Source organism: Sodiomyces alkalinus (genome assembly GCF_003711515.1).
Source record: "Sodiomyces alkalinus F11 unplaced genomic scaffold SODALscaffold_6, whole genome shotgun sequence".
NCBI lineage: Eukaryota > Fungi > Ascomycota > Sordariomycetes > Glomerellales > Plectosphaerellaceae > Sodiomyces > Sodiomyces alkalinus.
The window spans coordinates 1154351-1171132 of record NW_021167084.1 but is presented as its reverse complement, the minus strand read 5'-3'; the positions used below and the strand labels follow the sequence as shown (position 1 = coordinate 1171132).

The 16782-nt window shown below is 55.4% G+C and overlaps 9 protein-coding genes across 9 annotated transcripts; 5 read left to right on the top strand and 4 right to left on the bottom strand.

The window, feature by feature from the left end:
* Positions 1 to 182: 182 nt before the first annotated feature.
* On the top strand, positions 183 to 1559 carry SODALDRAFT_278607 (hypothetical protein; the record flags this gene model as incomplete). Its single annotated transcript, XM_028608123.1, has 2 exons — positions 183 to 302; positions 375 to 1559. The coding sequence occupies 2 exons, from the start codon at positions 183 to 185 to the stop codon at positions 1557 to 1559; spliced, it is 1305 nt and encodes a 434-aa protein (XP_028465758.1).
* On the bottom strand, positions 1506 to 2773 carry SODALDRAFT_333712 (winged helix DNA-binding domain-containing protein). The gene has a single exon (XM_028612053.1). The coding sequence runs from the start codon at positions 2349 to 2351 to the stop codon at positions 1878 to 1880; it is 474 nt and encodes a 157-aa protein (XP_028465757.1). The 5' UTR covers positions 2352 to 2773; the 3' UTR covers positions 1506 to 1877.
* SODALDRAFT_177998 (hypothetical protein) lies at positions 2458 to 2888 on the bottom strand. Its single transcript, XM_028607034.1, has 2 exons — positions 2667 to 2888; positions 2458 to 2568 (listed from the first exon to the last, which is right to left on the bottom strand). The coding sequence occupies exons 1-2, from the start codon at positions 2828 to 2830 to the stop codon at positions 2565 to 2567; spliced, it is 168 nt and encodes a 55-aa protein (XP_028465756.1). The 5' UTR covers positions 2831 to 2888; the 3' UTR covers positions 2458 to 2564.
* A 222-nt stretch (positions 2889 to 3110) lies between these two features.
* Positions 3111 to 6252, top strand: SODALDRAFT_344790 (putative DNA ligase I). The gene is made up of 2 exons (XM_028613177.1): positions 3111 to 4237; positions 4303 to 6252. Exons 1-2 carry the CDS (start codon positions 3236 to 3238, stop codon positions 5902 to 5904), a joined length of 2604 nt encoding a protein of 867 aa, XP_028465755.1. The 5' UTR covers positions 3111 to 3235; the 3' UTR covers positions 5905 to 6252.
* Positions 6253 to 7334: 1082 nt separating this feature from the next.
* Positions 7335 to 9793, top strand: SODALDRAFT_278786 (AP-1 complex subunit beta-1; the record flags this gene model as incomplete). Its single annotated transcript, XM_028608132.1, has 3 exons — positions 7335 to 7564; positions 7656 to 8862; positions 8933 to 9793. The coding sequence occupies 3 exons, from the start codon at positions 7335 to 7337 to the stop codon at positions 9791 to 9793; spliced, it is 2298 nt and encodes a 765-aa protein (XP_028465754.1).
* Positions 9794 to 10165: 372 nt separating this feature from the next.
* Positions 10166 to 10883, bottom strand: SODALDRAFT_312356 (bola-like protein; the record flags this gene model as incomplete). The annotated part of the gene is made up of 2 exons (XM_028609195.1): positions 10629 to 10883; positions 10166 to 10410 (listed from the first exon to the last, which is right to left on the bottom strand). Exons 1-2 carry the CDS (start codon positions 10714 to 10716, stop codon positions 10166 to 10168), a joined length of 333 nt encoding a protein of 110 aa, XP_028465753.1. The 5' UTR covers positions 10717 to 10883.
* Positions 10884 to 11428: 545 nt separating this feature from the next.
* SODALDRAFT_278991 (NGG1p interacting factor 3) lies at positions 11429 to 12615 on the top strand (the record flags this gene model as incomplete). Its single annotated transcript, XM_028608140.1, has 3 exons — positions 11429 to 11499; positions 11582 to 11754; positions 11975 to 12615. 3 exons carry the CDS (start codon positions 11429 to 11431, stop codon positions 12613 to 12615), a joined length of 885 nt encoding a protein of 294 aa, XP_028465752.1.
* Positions 12616 to 12920: 305 nt separating this feature from the next.
* Positions 12921 to 13895, bottom strand: SODALDRAFT_278673 (hypothetical protein; the record flags this gene model as incomplete). Its single annotated transcript, XM_028608128.1, has 2 exons — positions 12921 to 13334; positions 13410 to 13895. 2 exons carry the CDS (start codon positions 13893 to 13895, stop codon positions 12921 to 12923), a joined length of 900 nt encoding a protein of 299 aa, XP_028465751.1.
* Positions 13896 to 14377: 482 nt separating this feature from the next.
* SODALDRAFT_333706 (carboxypeptidase Y-like protein A) lies at positions 14378 to 16511 on the top strand. The gene is made up of 2 exons (XM_028612052.1): positions 14378 to 15083; positions 15190 to 16511. Exons 1-2 carry the CDS (start codon positions 14576 to 14578, stop codon positions 16353 to 16355), a joined length of 1674 nt encoding a protein of 557 aa, XP_028465750.1. The 5' UTR covers positions 14378 to 14575; the 3' UTR covers positions 16356 to 16511.
* The last annotated feature ends 271 nt before the right edge of the window (positions 16512 to 16782 follow it).

Here is a 16782-nt window from a genome sequence, read left to right as displayed (position 1 = left end):
GCGAAGAAAAAATGTGTAGCTCTTCGTTCCGCGTTCAAGCGTGAACTTGGCGATGACATGGGCGGAGCGATAAGATAACGAACCCCGCGATGGTACCGATTAGAAAAATTATGTGCCCCACGTCAAGCCCAACTGTTTGAAGTCTGGGCAAGGAGGCATCTTGCGACTTTGACAGTACAACCATGGCATCCTACGATAGTGACTCTGATTTCGAGCAGGAGTACACTGAGACAAGTGTACTTCTCGGATATGCGTCCAACGATCCAGAGGATGACACCATCAGTCGTCTGGGTGGCATCCCGGTATGCTGTGATCCCATAGCTTTCTTTCATGGACCCTCGATTCTCTAGGTTGACTAACGAAACGCTGAATAGGAGTGGCTGAACCCGGATAAGCCTCCGTCAGCCTCATTAGCGAGGTGCGGCGCATGTAAGGATCTGATGGTCCTGCTCCTGCAACTGAACGGTGAACTCGAGAGGTTCCCCGGGCACGACCGCCGACTCTACGTTTTCTCATGCCGAAAACAGACCTGTCGCCGCAAGCAGGGCAGTGTCCGGGCACTCCGCGGCAATAGGATAGACAAAGCGGCGGCGGCAGCCGCAGCAGAAGCCGCTGCGAAGGAGGCAGAAGAAGCGCAGGCCAAGAAAGAAGCAGAGAAGGCCAAGAAGGCTGATGGGCCGGGTCTGGGAGAGGCCCTCTTCGGCACAAAGCCGCTAGGCGGACCAGAGAGCGGGGCGAACCCCTTTGCGACCTCTGCGAATCCGTTCAGCACGGGTGGGAACCGCGGTGTGAGCAGCAACCCCTTTGCCACGTCGGCGGCGACTTCGAGCCCCCCCGCTGCCGCCGCCGCAGCACCGTCGACACCGGCGAAACAAGCCGAGCCCGCGCGACCCGAGACGACGACAGACGCAGCCGCATCTCTGCCCAAGACCTTTGCGGAAACTCTCAACCTGCACAACACCCAACGGCCTTCGGGTCCGCCTCCTCCGCCGGAGCCATGGCCAGAGTCCTCCGCCCTCCCCAAACCGTACCCCGTCTCCTACATATCCGACGCCGAGCTCGAGGTCCTCGACCCCGAGCCCCCCGAGATCCCGCAGAACGTGCGCATGGAAGTAGACGATTCGTCTGCGGGCGATGCCGGCGCCGGCATCGACAAGGATACCTTCGAATCTTCCATGGATGCCGTCTTCCAGAAGTTCGCGGACCGTCTCGCCCAGAACCCGGACCAAGTGATCCGGTACGAGTTTGGCGGCCAGCCTTTGCTGTATTCCAAGGACGACTCTGTCGGAAGGGTGCTTTCGGCGGCGGCGGGGACGGGGAGGAGTGGGATGCCGCGGTGTGGGAATTGCGGTGCGGGCCGCGTGTTCGAGTTGCAGCTTACACCACAAGCCATTACGGAGCTGGAAGCCGACGAGCTTGGACTTGATGGCATGGATTGGGGGACCATCATAGTCGGGGTCTGCGAGGCAGATTGTGTGCAAAGAGGGGTGGAAGTTGGTGAGGTGGGTTATCTTGAGGAATGGTGCGGAGTGCAGTGGGAGGAGCTGGCGACAAACTGATATCTGGGAGGCTTTTTTTCTTCTTTGCGCATCAAAATGGCTGTTCATATCCCCTTGAAGATCAAAAATTTGCACCGGAAAAGCAAGTCACAATCCAGAGCAGAATATCATGCAAGACTTTTCGCATTCCTCGTGCCTGGGCGTCTATAATCCCCATCTTAACCCTCCGGCCCCGGGCCCCCGGCCCCGGGCCCCCGGCCCCAACCCAGATTCCAAATAGCTCAGTGAAAAAGCTAAGTAAAAAATAACGCCGTTAATTTGCCGTCATGATGTCCATATCCCTTGCCGGAAACCTACATATCATTTCGAGTTTCCACTTCAGGCAACTTCCTCCCATGATCTCCGGATAACCCTTGAGAACATTTCCACATTGACGTCCTCCCTGATTTCGGTCTTCTTCGCCTCATTGTCAGGGTTGCTAGGGATCGACACGGTGCCCGACTCGCCGACCTTCCAGCCCGCCACCTCGGTGACGAACTGGGTTGTGGCATCGGTGCTGAGGCCGAGCCAAGACTCGAGTTGCGTGAGGCTAACCTCGCGGAAGGCCTGGGAGACGAGGACGGCAATTCGCTGCCGGATCATGTCCTCGAAGCCGGCAATATCGGCGATGAGGTCGGCCACGAGGTCGTCGCCGTCCACGGCGTTCCAGAAGCGGGCGTACTGGGCGCCTTCCAGCTGGGAGTTCAGGGTGCGGAGCTTGGCGACAGCCTCGGCAAGCTCGCCCTGCGCGGCCGCCGAGGGGTTAATGAGGTGGAGTGCAAGGGCGAACTGGGCGGAGGGGAACTGCGTCATGGCTTTCACAAGGACGTTGGTAACGACTTCATCCTTGATGCGGTCCGGGTTGAGTTGGTACCTGCCATGCGAGAGAGACACACGTAGAGGTCAGCAACAAAGCGGTCTCCTCGAAAGCAACAGAGCGAGAAAATAAGGGAGAATCGGGCTGCACTCAGAACGGATAGTTTCGTTTCAAAGGAGGCCGCAAGGTCGATACCATTACGTCCGCCCTCAACTAATAGGAAACGTTGACAAGAACTCTTCATAAAACCCCAGTGTTGAAATGAAGACATGGACAAAAACTTGAAAGATGAAGGAACAACAGGGACTCACAGCTTGAGGAGTGTCCGGTTCGCATTACAGTCGCAATACTTCTGCTCACACTGCTCCGTGAGGTAGCCCTCGAGGGCACCAACGGCCTCAGGGTTGTACCGTTCCAGGCCATTGATAATGTTGAGGACATATTCGGGCCGCTCGGGCGGATCTTCACCGTTCATCTTGACAGTGTCGTCGGCGTCTGACTCTGGTGATGTCGAGGGGGGATATCTTTCAGTGGGGCAGTGGTGGAAGATTTCCATCTCGATGTGTGCGCCAGGTAAGTCCAAAAGTGGGTTAGCGTCGGATGACGGCAAAAGTAAAGCCCGGCTCTTCTCAGCATACTTGGTCCGTGCTTCGCCTCTGCACGTGCTGTCGCGTTACGTACGCGGATCGAGCGTCATTGACTACCACGATTTCGGAAAGGGAACCAAGAACTCCCTAAGGTACAACACAACATCAACGCAGCTTTATACCACCATCAAACTTGCCATTGAAGACAAACCTCACATCTTGGTCTACTGCCTCATGACAAAAGTTGTTCTGCCGCCCTTTTTTTCCCCGTCTGTCCATGATACGTAAAGGAAATGTCAAGCCCAGCGAAGAAACGGAAGCTCAATGATGGTCGAGGCTCTTCCGCCATCCCCGCTCGTGGCCTGGAATACTTCTTTTCCAAGCAAAGACACAATGGTTCATCGGAGTTAAGTACTCGTGACAATACGCCCCGATTGGCGACCGATGAGAGGCCAGCACCTGAGTTGACAGACGAAGAGCTCGCGAGGAAGCTCCAAGCTGAATGGGATCAGGAAGTGCAAAATGAGAGGGCTGCGGAATCAGGTGCCGTGGTCTTATCTTCTGGGCGGCAGTCCAGCTCAGCCTCAAGCCCGGAGAAGGATATTCCAGGGTCCAAACCTGACTCTTCACAACCAACTGGGCCCCCCAAACCAGAGATAAAAACACTCTCGCTTTCTTTTGTCGCCACTGCCGAGGATACCGTCTCGTCTTCGATTCCGTTCCATCAAAATCCCTTGACCTTTGAACCGTCAGAATATACCGCCAGACTCAGGGAGAGTTGGGCTTCTGAGGACGGGAACGCCTCGTATGCTTTGCTCACAAGATGCTTCGTGTTGGTGAACAGCACTCAAAGCAGGATCAAAATCGTTGATACTCTAGTCAACTTCATCCGGGTCCTGATCGAAGCAGACCCAGACAGCTTACTCCCAGCTGTTTGGCTCACGACTAATGCGATCTCCCCACCGTACATTTCCTTAGAGCTAGGCTTGGGTGGTTCTGCCATCTCCAAAGCACTCAAGAAAGTGTGCGGTCTGGATTCTCAGTCATTGAAGAGGATTTACGACAAGTACGGCGACGCAGGGGATGTCGCCTTTGAGGCCAAGAAGAAACAGAGCTTCACACTTCGAAAACCGAAGCCGCTGACCATCAAGTCAGTGTACCAATCATTGGTCAAGATTGCGAACAGTCAGGGCCAAGGTAGCGGGGAGGTAAAACAGCGCTTGGTCGATCGCCTGCTTCAAGACGCGAGAGGAGGAGAAGAAAGCAGGTATATTGTCCGGACACTCTGCCAGCATGTGAGATGAATCCGACCCGCCCGCCGATTCCCGTTGGAATCTCTTCACTAAAAAGTTACATCCAGCTTCGTATCGGTGCAGTGAAAACGACCATGCTCATCGCCCTCTCCAGAGCTTTTCTTCTCTCACGTCCCGCTGGATCAGACTTCCCGCTGCGGTCTCGCGCAGACCTAGCCAAGCTCAAAAAAGACGAGCTGGCTGAGGTGTGGGCCAAAGCGGAGGAGATCGTTAAGGCGTGTTTTGCTCGACGTCCGAACTACGATGACCTAGTCCCGGTCCTCCTGGACATAGGCGTGTGTGAGGAGTTACTAATCCGTTGCGGGCTCACATTGCATATCCCTCTCCGTCCGATGCTGGGCAGCATAACACGAGACCTTTCCGAGATGCTCATAAAGTTGCAGGGGAGAGACTTTGCGTGCGAGTTTAAGTATGACGGACAGCGTGCCCAGATTCACTGCGACGAGAAGGGACATGTCAGCATCTTCTCCAGGCATCTCGAGTTGATGACCGACAAGTATCCTGACCTGGTTGCTCTGATGCCTAAAATACGCGGCGAGGGGGTTGACAGCTTCATCATGGAAGGCGAAGTCGTTGCCATTGATACGGAGACTGGCGAGCTGAAGAATTTCCAGACACTGACAAACCGTGCGAGAAAAGACGTCGCAGTCGGAAGCATTCAGGTCGAGGTGTGTCTATTCGTCTTTGACTTGATGTTTCTAAATGGGCAACCCCTTCTGGATCGGTCGTTCCGGGAAAGGCGGGAGCTCTTACGGTCCATGTTCATTGAAGTCCCTCACAAGTTCACATGGGTCAGGAGTCTTGATGCCACCTCTCAAGATTCGGATGCGGTACTGGACTTTTTCAAACAGGCGATAGATATGAAGTGCGAGGGCATCATGGTCAAAATTCTCGACAATCTGACGGATGTGCCGTACCAGGGAGACGACATGGCGGAGTCCGGGGAGCCGACCGAAGAAAAGAAGGCGAACGGCACTAAAGGGAAGCGAGAGACGGGGGGAGATGCTACCGCGAAGAAGAAATCACGACGCAAGCCGCTGCTTGCAACATACGAACCGGACAAGCGCCTTGACTCCTGGCTGAAAGTCAAGAAGGACTATCATTCCAGTTTCGACACGCTGGACATGGTGCCGGTGGCTGGTTGGCATGGCCAAGGTCGCAAGGCGAAATGGTGGTCCCCCATCCTCCTCGCCGTCCGCAACGAAGACAGCGGGGCTCTCGAGGTGGTGTGCAAATGCATGTCCGGTTTCACGGACGCATTCTACAAGGCCAACAAGGAATTTTACGACGACGGCAGTAGTAGCGGTAGCGGTAGCGGTGAAAGCAAGAATACCCACGCGTCCAAGCCGGCATTCATCGAATACTCCGGGCCTGCGCCCGACGTATGGTTCGAGCCTCAGGAAGTCTGGGAGGTGGCATTTGCGGATATCACGCTTAGTCCGACGTACACCGCGGCGATTGGGCTTGTGAGTGAAGACCGAGGGCTCAGCTTGCGGTTCCCAAGATTCCTAAAAAAGAGGGAGGATAAGGGGATTGATGAAGCTAGTACTAGCGAGTTCCTCGCAGGATTGTGGAGGAAACAAGAAGCTAGGGTGCCCGTAGCTACAGCCGGAAACGGAGGCGAGGAGGAGGTGGGGGATGGGGAGTGACGCTTCGAATGAGCGGTTGCATTTGAAGGCTACCAGAGGTGTTGCCGCGAGAACGTCCATCTTGGTCCCAGATTCTGAATACGCCGGAGACAAAGCACGCTCTCAATATCCAGTCAACCCCCCTGAGAAGGGATCCAGGTTCGGAATATTGGATACATAGAGCCAGCTTTCGAGCTTGAAGTGTAAAGCCATGATGCTTCACAGAGAAGCAGAACGTTGACTACTTCGGCTGGCGAGTCGTACAAGATGGGCTCGTTGAATTTGAACAAGATAAATCGGCCTGTACCGAAGAGCAAGCGTTTGATACCCACCCAAAACCATAACGGCCCCGGTCTGCTCTGTTCGTATAAAGGAAACATAATAATTTCCGAATGCGGTTGCGAGAGCATGGGCAGTTTTGTCGCGGCGACGATGCGCATTCTTCGTTCCAGAACTGCTTCCGCCCACTGTTGTGTGTTCCCCTAACACAAAACAACAGGCTGTTACGTTTGGAGTCCCTGTAATGTCGCCTGTCTTACGAAGTCCTCGCAGTGAAGGGCCCGGGGTACGGTAGTCACATTGCGAAGGAAGTTCTGGACAAGTCGTATATGTCGCGCATGGAAGCTTCTTCATACGACAGTTATCCGTCATTTCGAGGCGTTCATCCTCTGGGCCATCAGACTGAAAACGGCCACTGACCCCATAAAGAGCACAGCATTGTAGAACTAGAAACTTCAGAGTCAGTAGAAGTAGGTAGAGGCTAGAACCTCAGGGCTAACTCACAGCCTTCCGTGAGACTGCCCTCTCTTCATTGTCCGTCCTTGCTTCAATGAAGAGGCGACGGAGATTCGGGAGGTTTGCCTACGGTCCTGTTAAATAAGAAGCCCGAAGACATTGTATCAATTCGACGAACCATGGGTTGCTAACTGGAGGTCAGATATACTAGGATATACTCGGGCAGAGTAGGACCTTTGGCATTTGACGCTTCCTCTCTCACACCTCCTGAAGGGTATGAACAAGCGGATAGGAGAGAGGTTGGTGTGGTGGTCCACGATGGGACAAGACAATGCCAAGTCTTGAGTACCTAAGTATCTCTTCGTTATCGCAGTATCTTGTGTATTACATACCTAATAAGACCAAACATGCCTCTAACGGAACGGCTCCACAGGAACCACGCCGTAGGCAGCGCTCGAAATGCCCATCTGTTCAGGAGCGATCTCGCTTCCATCGAGCTGTAATTATCTTGGCAAATCAAGGACGACACTCTTACGGACAACCCAGTTTCGACGACAAAGGCGGCACGACAGCCGTTATAGAGGGCGGTCGTATTATATCTCTTAAAACGGCTGGCAGACACCCCTCGTCATTTCGTCCCTCGTCTTCCTCTACCACCACCGTCAGGTCGAACCCCCCTTGTGCCCCTCCACTGTCCCTTTGAGCGCTCTGCAGTCATGGCGGTCAACCGCATTCGAGGGGCCTTTAGTGCGCCTCGGAAGGGCGAAACCTTTGAGCTACGGGCTGGTCTAGTGTCACAATATGCGTACGAACGGAAGGAGTCGATTCAGAAAACGATCATGGCGATGACACTGGGCAAGGATGTCTCTGCGCTCTTTCCAGATGTGTTGAAGAACATCGCAACTAGCGATCTGGATCAGAAGAAGCTCGTCTATCTTTATCTGATGTAAGTCTCAGCGTCGATGCGTGCTTCTTCTTCTCTTCGCATTGGGACCACCCGTGCCATCCTACTTTCGCGGCCACTGACCGATGACCAGGAACTACGCCAAATCACATCCCGACCTTTGCATCCTCGCCGTCAACACCTTCGTCCAAGACTCGGAAGACCCCAATCCTCTTATACGCGCGCTTGCCATACGAACAATGGGATGTATCCGTGTGGATAAGATGGTGGATTACATGGAAGACCCGTTAAGGAAAACGTTACGAGACGAGTCGCCGTACGTCCGGAAAACGGCCGCGATTTGCGTTGCGAAGCTATTTGATTTGAACCCGACCATGTGTATCGAAAACGGCTTTCTGGAGACGCTGCAGGAATTAACTGGGGACCCAAACCCCATGGTGGTCGCCAACTCCGTCCAGGCCTTGTCGGAGATCCACGAGACGGCGCCGGAGACGAGAGCGCTTGTCATCAAGCCTGCGACACTCAAGAAACTGCTGCTCGCGCTTAACGAGTGTACTGAATGGGGTCGGGTTACTATCTTGTCGACGCTGGCGGGCTACACGCCGACGGAGGTCAAAGAGTCGGAACACATCTGCGAGAGGGTCACGCCACAGTTCCAGCACGTCAATCCCAGCGTCGTATTGGCTGCTGTCAAAGTTGTCTTCATTCACATGAAGCACATTAACCCGGAACTGGTCAAGTCGTATCTGAAGAAGATGGCGCCCCCTCTGGTTACGCTGGTGTCGTCCGCACCGGAAGTCCAATACGTTGCGCTTCGCAACATCGACCTGCTGTTGCAGGCCAAGCCCGACATTCTCAGCAAGGAGATGAGGGTTTTCTTCTGCAAGTACAATGACCCGCCCTACGTCAAGCTCCAGAAGCTCGAGATCATGGTCAGGATAGCAAACGAGAAGAACTACGACCAGCTGCTAGCGGAGTTGAAGGAGTACGCCCTGGAAGTGGACATGGACTTTGTCAAGAGAGCGATCAAAGCGATCGGGCAGGTGGCCATCAAGATTGAAAGCGCGAGCGAGAAATGCGTCAACGCGCTGCTGGATCTCATTGCGACCAAGGTCAACTATGTCGTGCAAGAAGTGGTTGTGGTCGTGAAGGATATCCTCCGGAAATATCCTGGATATGAGGGAGTCATCCCAACGCTCTGCCAGCACATCGACGATCTCGATGAGCCGTCGGCCAGGGGATCTTTAATCTGGATCGTTGGAGAGTATGCGGAGAAGATCAACAATGCGCAGGAGATTCTGTCCGGGTTTGTCGACATCTTCAACGAGGAATTCACCCAGGTAAGGATGATGATGGAGAGGGATCCTGCCTCAGTTCCGACACGGTATGGCTGACAGCTCTCTACCACAGACGCAACTGCAGATTTTGACCGCGGTGGTCAAGCTCTTCCTGAAGAAGCCGGGTAGCAACCAAAGCTTGGTGCAGAAGGTGCTGCAGGCGGCGACAACGGACAACGACAACCCAGACATCCGCGACAGAGCGTACATTTACTGGCGATTGCTGTCGGGCGATCTCGAGGTCGCCAAGAAAATCGTCCTCTCCGCGAAGCCCCCGATCACGACGACCGTGTCCAGCCTACCGCCAGCCCTGCTGGAGCAGCTTTTGTCCGAGCTTTCGACGCTCGCATCGGTGTACCACATGGCGCCGGAGTCGTTCGTCGGCAAGGGCCGCTTCGGGGCCGACGAGATCCAGCGCGCAGCGATCCAGGAGCAGCGGCAAGAGGCGGAGGAGAACCCCATTGCTGCGTCGGTGGCGGCGGCGGCTGCTGCGGGCACGGGGGCGTCACAGAACAACATTGAGAACCTTCTTGATATTGATTTCGACGGGGCAGCGCCGGCCTCGACGGAACAAGGCGGCGGCAACAGCAACGTGGGCACGCCTGATCGAGTGGCGAGTCCCGCTGGCGGCGCCGCCTCTGGTGCCATGGCCGATATGATGGGCCTCTTTGACGCGCCGCCGCCACAAGGGCCATCGCCGGGCGCCGCGGGGCCTTCGGGGGCGGGGGCGGGGGCTGGGGCCGGGGCCGGGGCCGGGGCGGGTCTGAGCGGTGGCATGAACGACTTGATGAACGGGTTTGCTGATCTCAATTTTAGCGGCGAGACATCGAACCAGCCCCTGCCAGCAGCTATGCAACTGCACCAGCAGTCGGGGGTGACAAGTACAAGCGGGGAACAAAAGAAGACGACGGAAGATCTTCTGGGGCTGTTTTAGAAGCGTGGTCTCGAGGAACTGGAGGACGTCGAATAGGGCTACGACACATGCGTAATAGGGACTTCGATTTTTACGCATAGAGGTCTCCGTAATTGCGTAGGAACAGCGCGGAAAAATTCGAATACAAAACATTAGCCACGATAGTACTCCGTACAATGGTCCTCCCGCTTTCTCGTCAACAGCTTTCTGACCTTTGACTGGTCCAAGACCACGTTGCCCAAACTATAGCGCTATATCCGGTCCCTTTGAGATCCATGGTATCAGTAAACCCGCCTTTCTTCCCTGCTGGACAACCCCCCTCCAGACCGATACATATTCCGAACCGATTCCCCGTGCGATGCCAGAGCTTCCCGTCCCGTTTTTACCACGTTACTAGTCCTTGACGCCCTCCACCTTCCCATTGACAGTACCGTCTAGTGGAGGGCCCTCCGTCTCGCCGCCACGGGCAGCTCTGTCGCGCTCGAACTCGGCAGGGGTCTGGCACTTGGCGCTCCAGGCATGGATGCGCGCGATCTCTTCCTTCAGGGCGGCGTTGACGAGGCGGTGGCGTTTGAGAGAGGTCTGTTTCTCGAACTGCGGGGATACGATGAGGGAGGTGAAGGATTGGCCGCAGCCGCCTGGGTTACCGAACAGTAGGGTTTAGCATTTGGCGGTAGGTGTAAGAAGAAAGGGAAGTTGGAGACGAGAGGGGGAAAAGGAAGAAGAAAAAGAAGGAAGAAAAAAAAGAAAGAAAAAAAAGAAAGGCAATAAGAAATGCGATTTGGGGATGACGCGGGACACAGATGCATGCAATGGCGCGGGGCAGGTTATCTACATAAATCGTGGACGTACGTACCGGACATGTCTGTGATCTCAACATGAATGGCATTGAGACGTTCGGTGATTGCCTCCTTCAGCGAGGCTTCTGTTATTTGGTCTGACATGGTTTGGAGGTTTGGATGGTAGACCGAGCAGAAATAACTCGAGAATTCAAGGCTCCTTTCGCGGTACTAATAAGTGTCGGTATTAATTGAGAGCTTTATACCAGGCGTTCGTCGAGGGGATTAGATCTGATTGATAAGATAAATTGGTCAAGAGCTAAGGTAGGTAGCTGAGTCATCGCATCGACGTCACTCACACTTCGAAACGTTTCGGTTGGTTGCGCAGGACAACTCGTAAGGTAATAATTAATTCACTCCAATCGTACTGAAAAACGGAGCCGTTCGTTGAACCATCCAGCCAACCAACTAATTAAGGCCCGCCCATATTATCTGCACTCCACCATTTGACCGACTTGTACACTTTTAACGGCGTATCTATTGAGAGAATATTTATTCCATTTCGCGTGCACAGTGCACATAGAGTCGTGTATTTGGTTTGTTGCAGTTGAAGAAGAGAGAGAGAGAAGACGAGACGAGCGAAAGTGCAGTGGGTTCCATGAGTTTGAAGCTGGCTCCATCACTTCACCCGAGTCGATATCCCCTCATCATCAACGCCGGTGTATCTTCAAAGACTCAGATATTACGATCTTACGTTCTCAAGGCAAACTCTCTTACATCGAGCCGTCGACATTATCCCCACGTTCTCAGCCGGACTTTCACTTCGACTCGGATTTCCCGCTGCGGCCCATCCGGCTCGACTACGCCACCAGCAAAGATGGCGGCTGCTAGTACCAACTACCGATCTCCCACCTTCACCCAGTTGGTGGTGGGTGCCATGAGGAAGCAGTGCGTGATGAGTGGTCTGCCTTGTACTGATATGTCGAGCTTCTGGCTTTGCTGACCTGCTTGTCGTATCCATCGGGCATAGTTTCCCCGAGGAGATTGCCGAGCGCTCATGGGACAATGTCGGTCTCCTTTTTGGAAACATAGAGACAAGCCCAGACGAAAGAAAACCGCCCGTCGTCCTCGTCACAAACGATCTCACGTACGCCGTGGCTCAGGAAGCTGTTGAGAAGGGTGCTAGTGTCGTTGTTAGCTACCGTATGTTTCCCTGTTCCTGTTTCATGCCGCTTTACCCCCCCCCCCCCCCCCCCCCCCCCCCCCCCCCCCCCCCCCTTTTCTCCCTCAACATCTGTTGCGCATCATTTCGGCACCATGATTGGGGAAGTCACTGGCGCCCAAGAAATGCCATTCCCCATATCCAGCCTGGTAGTGTCTTAGCTTTATCCTGCAATAACTCCTATTGACTTGAAAAACACAGACCCCATCATCTTCTCCGGTCTCAAATCCATCACAACAAACGACCCTCAGCAAGCAACCCTCCTCCTCCTCGCCTCCCGCGGCGTCGCAGTCTACTGCCCGCACACCGCCCTCGACGCCGCACCCCGGGGCATCAACGCCTGGCTCGCCGACTCCCTCGCCGGCGACGCCCCCTTCGAGCGCACCGCCGCGACCCCCAACCCCGCTCCCCTGGCGGGTTTCGAGGGCGCCGGCTCTGGCGGCGTCCTCCGCTTCTCGACCCCGCAGAAAGCCGGCCGACTCGTCAGCAACCTCGCCGCCGCGATCGGCATGCAGCACGTCATGGTGGCGGCGCCGGACCGCCAGGGCTGGCGGGAGCGGGAAGTGAGCTCGGCGGCCGTGTGCGCCGGTAGTGGGTGGGGCGTGGTGAAGGATGCGGATGCGGACGTCATCGTCACGGGCGAGGTGAGCCACCATAACGCCCTGCAGGCCGTGCAGCTTGGGAAGATCGTCGTGACCGTGTTCCATAGCAACTCGGAGCGTGGCTTCCTCCGGGAGAGGCTGGTGCCCTTGTTGGAAGGGGAGCTCCGGGAGACGGAGCCCGGTGCTAAAGTGTTCATGAGCCAAGTCGACCGCGATCCGTTTGAGATTGTGCAGGCCTGAAGCTGAGGAAGCCGACTGCCCCTTCTCGTTGGTTCAAGTAGAACTAGGTAGAAAAAGGATAGCGGTGTACCAGAAATTGGGGGGGGTATACGTTGTAAGTGTATGGTCCAGGTCCCACGTAACCCACTCCCATAAAAGGTATCAGTCAAGCTTAGTCAAGCCCTATTAAGGCCCTGAGAAGTGGAAAGGAAAATGGTTGTGGCGGTCAGCGACATGAACGAATCTGAGATTCATCTGCCAGGCGAGGCAGGGCTGGTTCGTGCGGCATGACAAGTAAGACTTCGCTCGACGACAGGTAATGCAACTCAAGAGCTGTCCCCTTTTGCGGTGCACCCACTGTCTGTTGACGCTTTCTTTGCCCTCCCCACAGCCGCATCGCCCTCCTCCAAGCACTCGAGCACATCGTTGCCCCCGATACCCTTGGCCTTCCACACCTCCAGTAACCGTCGCGGCATCTCCCACTGCTTTCGGGCCTCGAGCATTTCCCCTTCGGCAACCAGCTTCCGCAACCTCTCGGGTGTATCGAGCACTTCTCTCGCAAGCCGTCTCGCTCTCCGTCGTTGCGCCAGGGCGTCTTCCTTCTCCCTAGCTTCGGAGTCCGGTGCGGGTACGGTTGCCCGTAGCGCCTCTCGTATGGATAAGGCTTGGGTGTAGATCTGAGCAATGGCCGGGTCGAGGGTTGCAGCCATGGGATTCAAAGGGTCCATGTTGGATCGCATCTGTGGGTTACCAGGCGTCAATCTTCCCTCATCCTAAACTAAAACCAAGGTCTGTCTCGAAAACTCAAAACTCACCTTGTGTATTGTCTCCGTGGCCGAAATCAGTTTGGAGTAATTGTCATACACGAGGGCCTTCTTTTCGGCATCCAACGCCCTGACCTCGCCCAACACCCGCGTGTACAGCTTCAGCAGCTCCTCGAGCGTGCTGTTCTCTAGCGCCTTTTGGACATAGGCATCGGCGTCGAAGTCGGATGCGTCGAGCTCGCTGGTGGGCACTTCAGACTGCTGCGTCACCTCCAGAGTGGGAGTAGCTGGAGCGGACTGCTGTTTCTTGAGGTTGTAATATTCCCGTAGGGCGGCACGGTTGGCCCGTTTGTTCGGAGGGCCTCCTCCTGCGGCGGAAGCGAGGGCAATGGGTGTGGTTGGACGCGGCGAGTTCGTCTGGGAGCGGGAGACTTCTAGGGAGGGTCGGTTTGAGGGTGTCGGCGAGAGTGGTTGGGAGGAGAGACGGCGACCAAGCCGCGTCGCGGATGGTTCTCTGGGGGAGGCAATTGTCGACATGGCGGATGCGCAGGCTGGTGCTGGTGTGTAGGTACGATGTTGCGCTTCTTGGAGGGAACTGGTACATGTAGCAAGAAAGAAATGCGACTGCGACTTTAGCTGAGCTTGTATCCGTACGGTATACCCGTACCTTGGATCCTTAGATAATCACTTACAGATACGAAGTAAGATTATGTACTTCTATCTATCAGGGTCGATACCTTCTGTACCTTACCTACGGAGTGGGAGGAGCTAAGGTATCTGAAGAGGTTCATGCCTCGGTCGTCGCTATTGGTCACGAGTCGTGGCTATCACGGTACAAGAATCCACTCTCATCCTTGGGCCGGTGACGAGTCAGGCATTCTTATTGGATGCTGGCGTCGTGCCTGGCTGTGCCGCCACGGTGGCGCCGATATCAGGCATGCAACCAGGGATCATGTCATCACCCGGAAACCCCAGGCCGCCCCAGGAGTTGCGTCAGGACAGTCAGGTCCATGCTTTCCGTTTCTGGTTGGTTACGTCTCAATTTAACCACTTCCCTCCCGCCTCGTTCCTATCTCTCCCCCAACGCAAGCTCCTCCTTCATCGTCCATCTTCATCATCTCCATCCTCTCCATCCTCCACATCCCCTCCATCATTATTTCCATTTTTATCAGGGCATAGGACACTTCTTTTGTGTACTACAGCTCCTTGTACCAGCCATGAAGTTGTCCACGTCCGCCCTCGTGCTCGGCGCGGCTTCGGCGGTTGCCAACATGGACCAACAGGTCCTCGGTGGTGACGGTGCCGGTGCCGATGCCGGTGCCAGCGATCACTCCTTCGAGTCCATCAAGCCCGCTGGCGACTCCTGGATGGACATGTTTGGCGAAAAGTTCAGCGAGATCACCGCCGAAGCCAAAGCCGTCTGGGACGAGCTCGCCTTGATGGCCCCCGATGCTGTTCATGCCTTCAAGCAGAACGCAGTCCCAACTAAGCCCAAGCCTCATAACCGACGCCCCGACTCACACTGGGACCACATCGTCAAGGGTGCCGACGTACAAAACCTGTGGGTTGAGGAGGACGGCTCAAAGCATCGTCAGGTTGGCGGCCGGCTCGAGAACTTCAATCTCCGAGCCAAGAAGGTCGATCCTTCCAAGCTTGGCGTGGACACCGTCAAGCAATACAGCGGTTACCTCGATGACGAAGAGAACGACAAGCATCTATTTTACTGTAGGTTTTCTTACCGGCCGGTCTATCATTCCAGTCTCACCTTACGAGATGGCTTTCCCTTTCCCTCTCCGCACACCATCCCTTGCTAACCATTCGTGTCGCGTAGGGTTCTTCGAGTCCCGGAATGACCCTGAGAACGACCCCGTCGTCCTCTGGCTGAATGGTGGCCCTGGCTGCTCGTCCTTGACCGGCCTCTTCCTCGAACTGGGCCCGTCCAGCATCAATGACAAGATTGAAGTCATCAACAACAAGTGGTCATGGAATAACAACGCTTCGGTCATCTTCCTCGACCAACCCGTGAACGTCGGCTACTCCTACTCGGGCTCCTCCGTCACGAGCACGGTTGCCGCCGGAAAGGACGTCTATGCCCTTTTGACCCTCTTCTTCCACCAGTTCCCCGAGTATGCCAAGCAGGATTTCCACATCGCCGGCGAGTCTTACGCTGGCCATTACATCCCCGCATTCACCTCGGAGATCCTCTCCCACAAGGACCGCAACATCAACCTCAAGAGCGTTCTCATCGGAAACGGTCTGACCGATGGTTTGACGCAGTACGCCTATTATCGCCCCATGGCCTGTGGCGACGGTGGCTACCCGGCTGTGCTCACCGAGGGCGAGTGTCAGGCCATGGACAATGCTCTTCCCCGCTGCCAGGGCTTGATCAAGAGCTGCTATGACTCCGGAAGCGTCTGGTCTTGCGTTCCCGCCAGCATCTACTGCAACAACGCCCTCATCGGCCCCTACCAACGCACTGGTCAGAACGTCTACGACATCCGTGGCAAGTGCGAGGAGGGCGCCGGCAGCCTTTGCTACAGGGCCCTCGGCTATGTCAGCGACTACCTGAACCAGGACGATGTCATTTCCGCCCTGGGTGCCGAGGTGTCGAGCTATGAGAGCTGTAACTTTGACATCAACCGCAACTTCCTCTTTGCTGGTGACTGGTTCCAGCCCTTCCACCGCCTCGTGCCCCAGATCCTCGAGGAGATCCCCGTCCTGATCTATGCCGGCGATGCCGACTACATCTGCAACTGGTTGGGCAACCAAGCCTGGACTGAGGCCCTGGAATGGCCCGGCAAGAAGGGTTTCAATGATGCCAACCTTGAGAGCCTGACCGTGGCCAACGGTGACAGTGAGGAGTACGGCAAGGTCAAGTCAAGCGGCAACTTCACCTTCATGCAGCTCTATGGTGCGGGCCACATGGTGCCCATGGACCAGCCCGAGGCCTCATCCGACTTCTTCAACCGCTGGCTTGGCGGAGAATGGGCCGCCTAATTTCACAGCTGGTCTGTCTGTTCACAGTCCGACCGCGTTGGCTAGAAGCATTCACCGGAAGACGAGGACATGCAAGCATCGAAGATGGGAATTGAGGATATTGGCGCATAGAAATGATGCAATCGTGTTTTGAGAAATGGAATAGCGTACACCTCGGATACGTTCGCTCGTAGTGACTCTGTGACCAAAAATCGCTTTGTATTCAACACCTCAAAGGCCATTTTTCGTGACAGGTAATACTCCGTAAAGTCCCTTATATCGCTGATATTACCTCCATAGGAAAACGCCGTACTAACACTCCAAGCCACAACTGGATTGTAGCACCAGGGACCAGACTGGGCCTAGAGTGCAGGGTGGATGAGTCATCATACCGAGTGCGACGTCAGACCTTTTTACTTGACTGCCCCTCCCCCGCTAAAACCAGCGT

What these genes read in the sequence shown, in the direction of transcription:
- SODALDRAFT_333712 (XM_028612053.1), bottom strand. Translation starts at nt 2,351, where the DNA reads ATGACGCAGTTCCCCTCCGCCCAGTTCGCCCTTGCACTCCACCTCATT.
- SODALDRAFT_177998 (XM_028607034.1), bottom strand. Translation starts at nt 2,830, where the DNA reads ATGAACGGTGAAGATCCGCCCGAGCGGCCCGAATATGTCCTCAACATT.
- SODALDRAFT_344790 (XM_028613177.1), top strand. Translation starts at nt 3,236, where the DNA reads ATGTCAAGCCCAGCGAAGAAACGGAAGCTCAATGATGGTCGAGGCTCT. An exon ending in TCCGGACACTCTGCCAGCAT is followed by an intron (nt 4,238 to 4,302) that starts GTGAGATGAATC and finishes AGTTACATCCAG; the next exon opens with CTTCGTATCGGTGCAGTGAA.
- SODALDRAFT_333706 (XM_028612052.1), top strand. Translation starts at nt 14,576, where the DNA reads ATGAAGTTGTCCACGTCCGCCCTCGTGCTCGGCGCGGCTTCGGCGGTT. An exon ending in CGACAAGCATCTATTTTACT is followed by an intron (nt 15,084 to 15,189) that starts GTAGGTTTTCTT and finishes CGTGTCGCGTAG; the next exon opens with GGTTCTTCGAGTCCCGGAAT.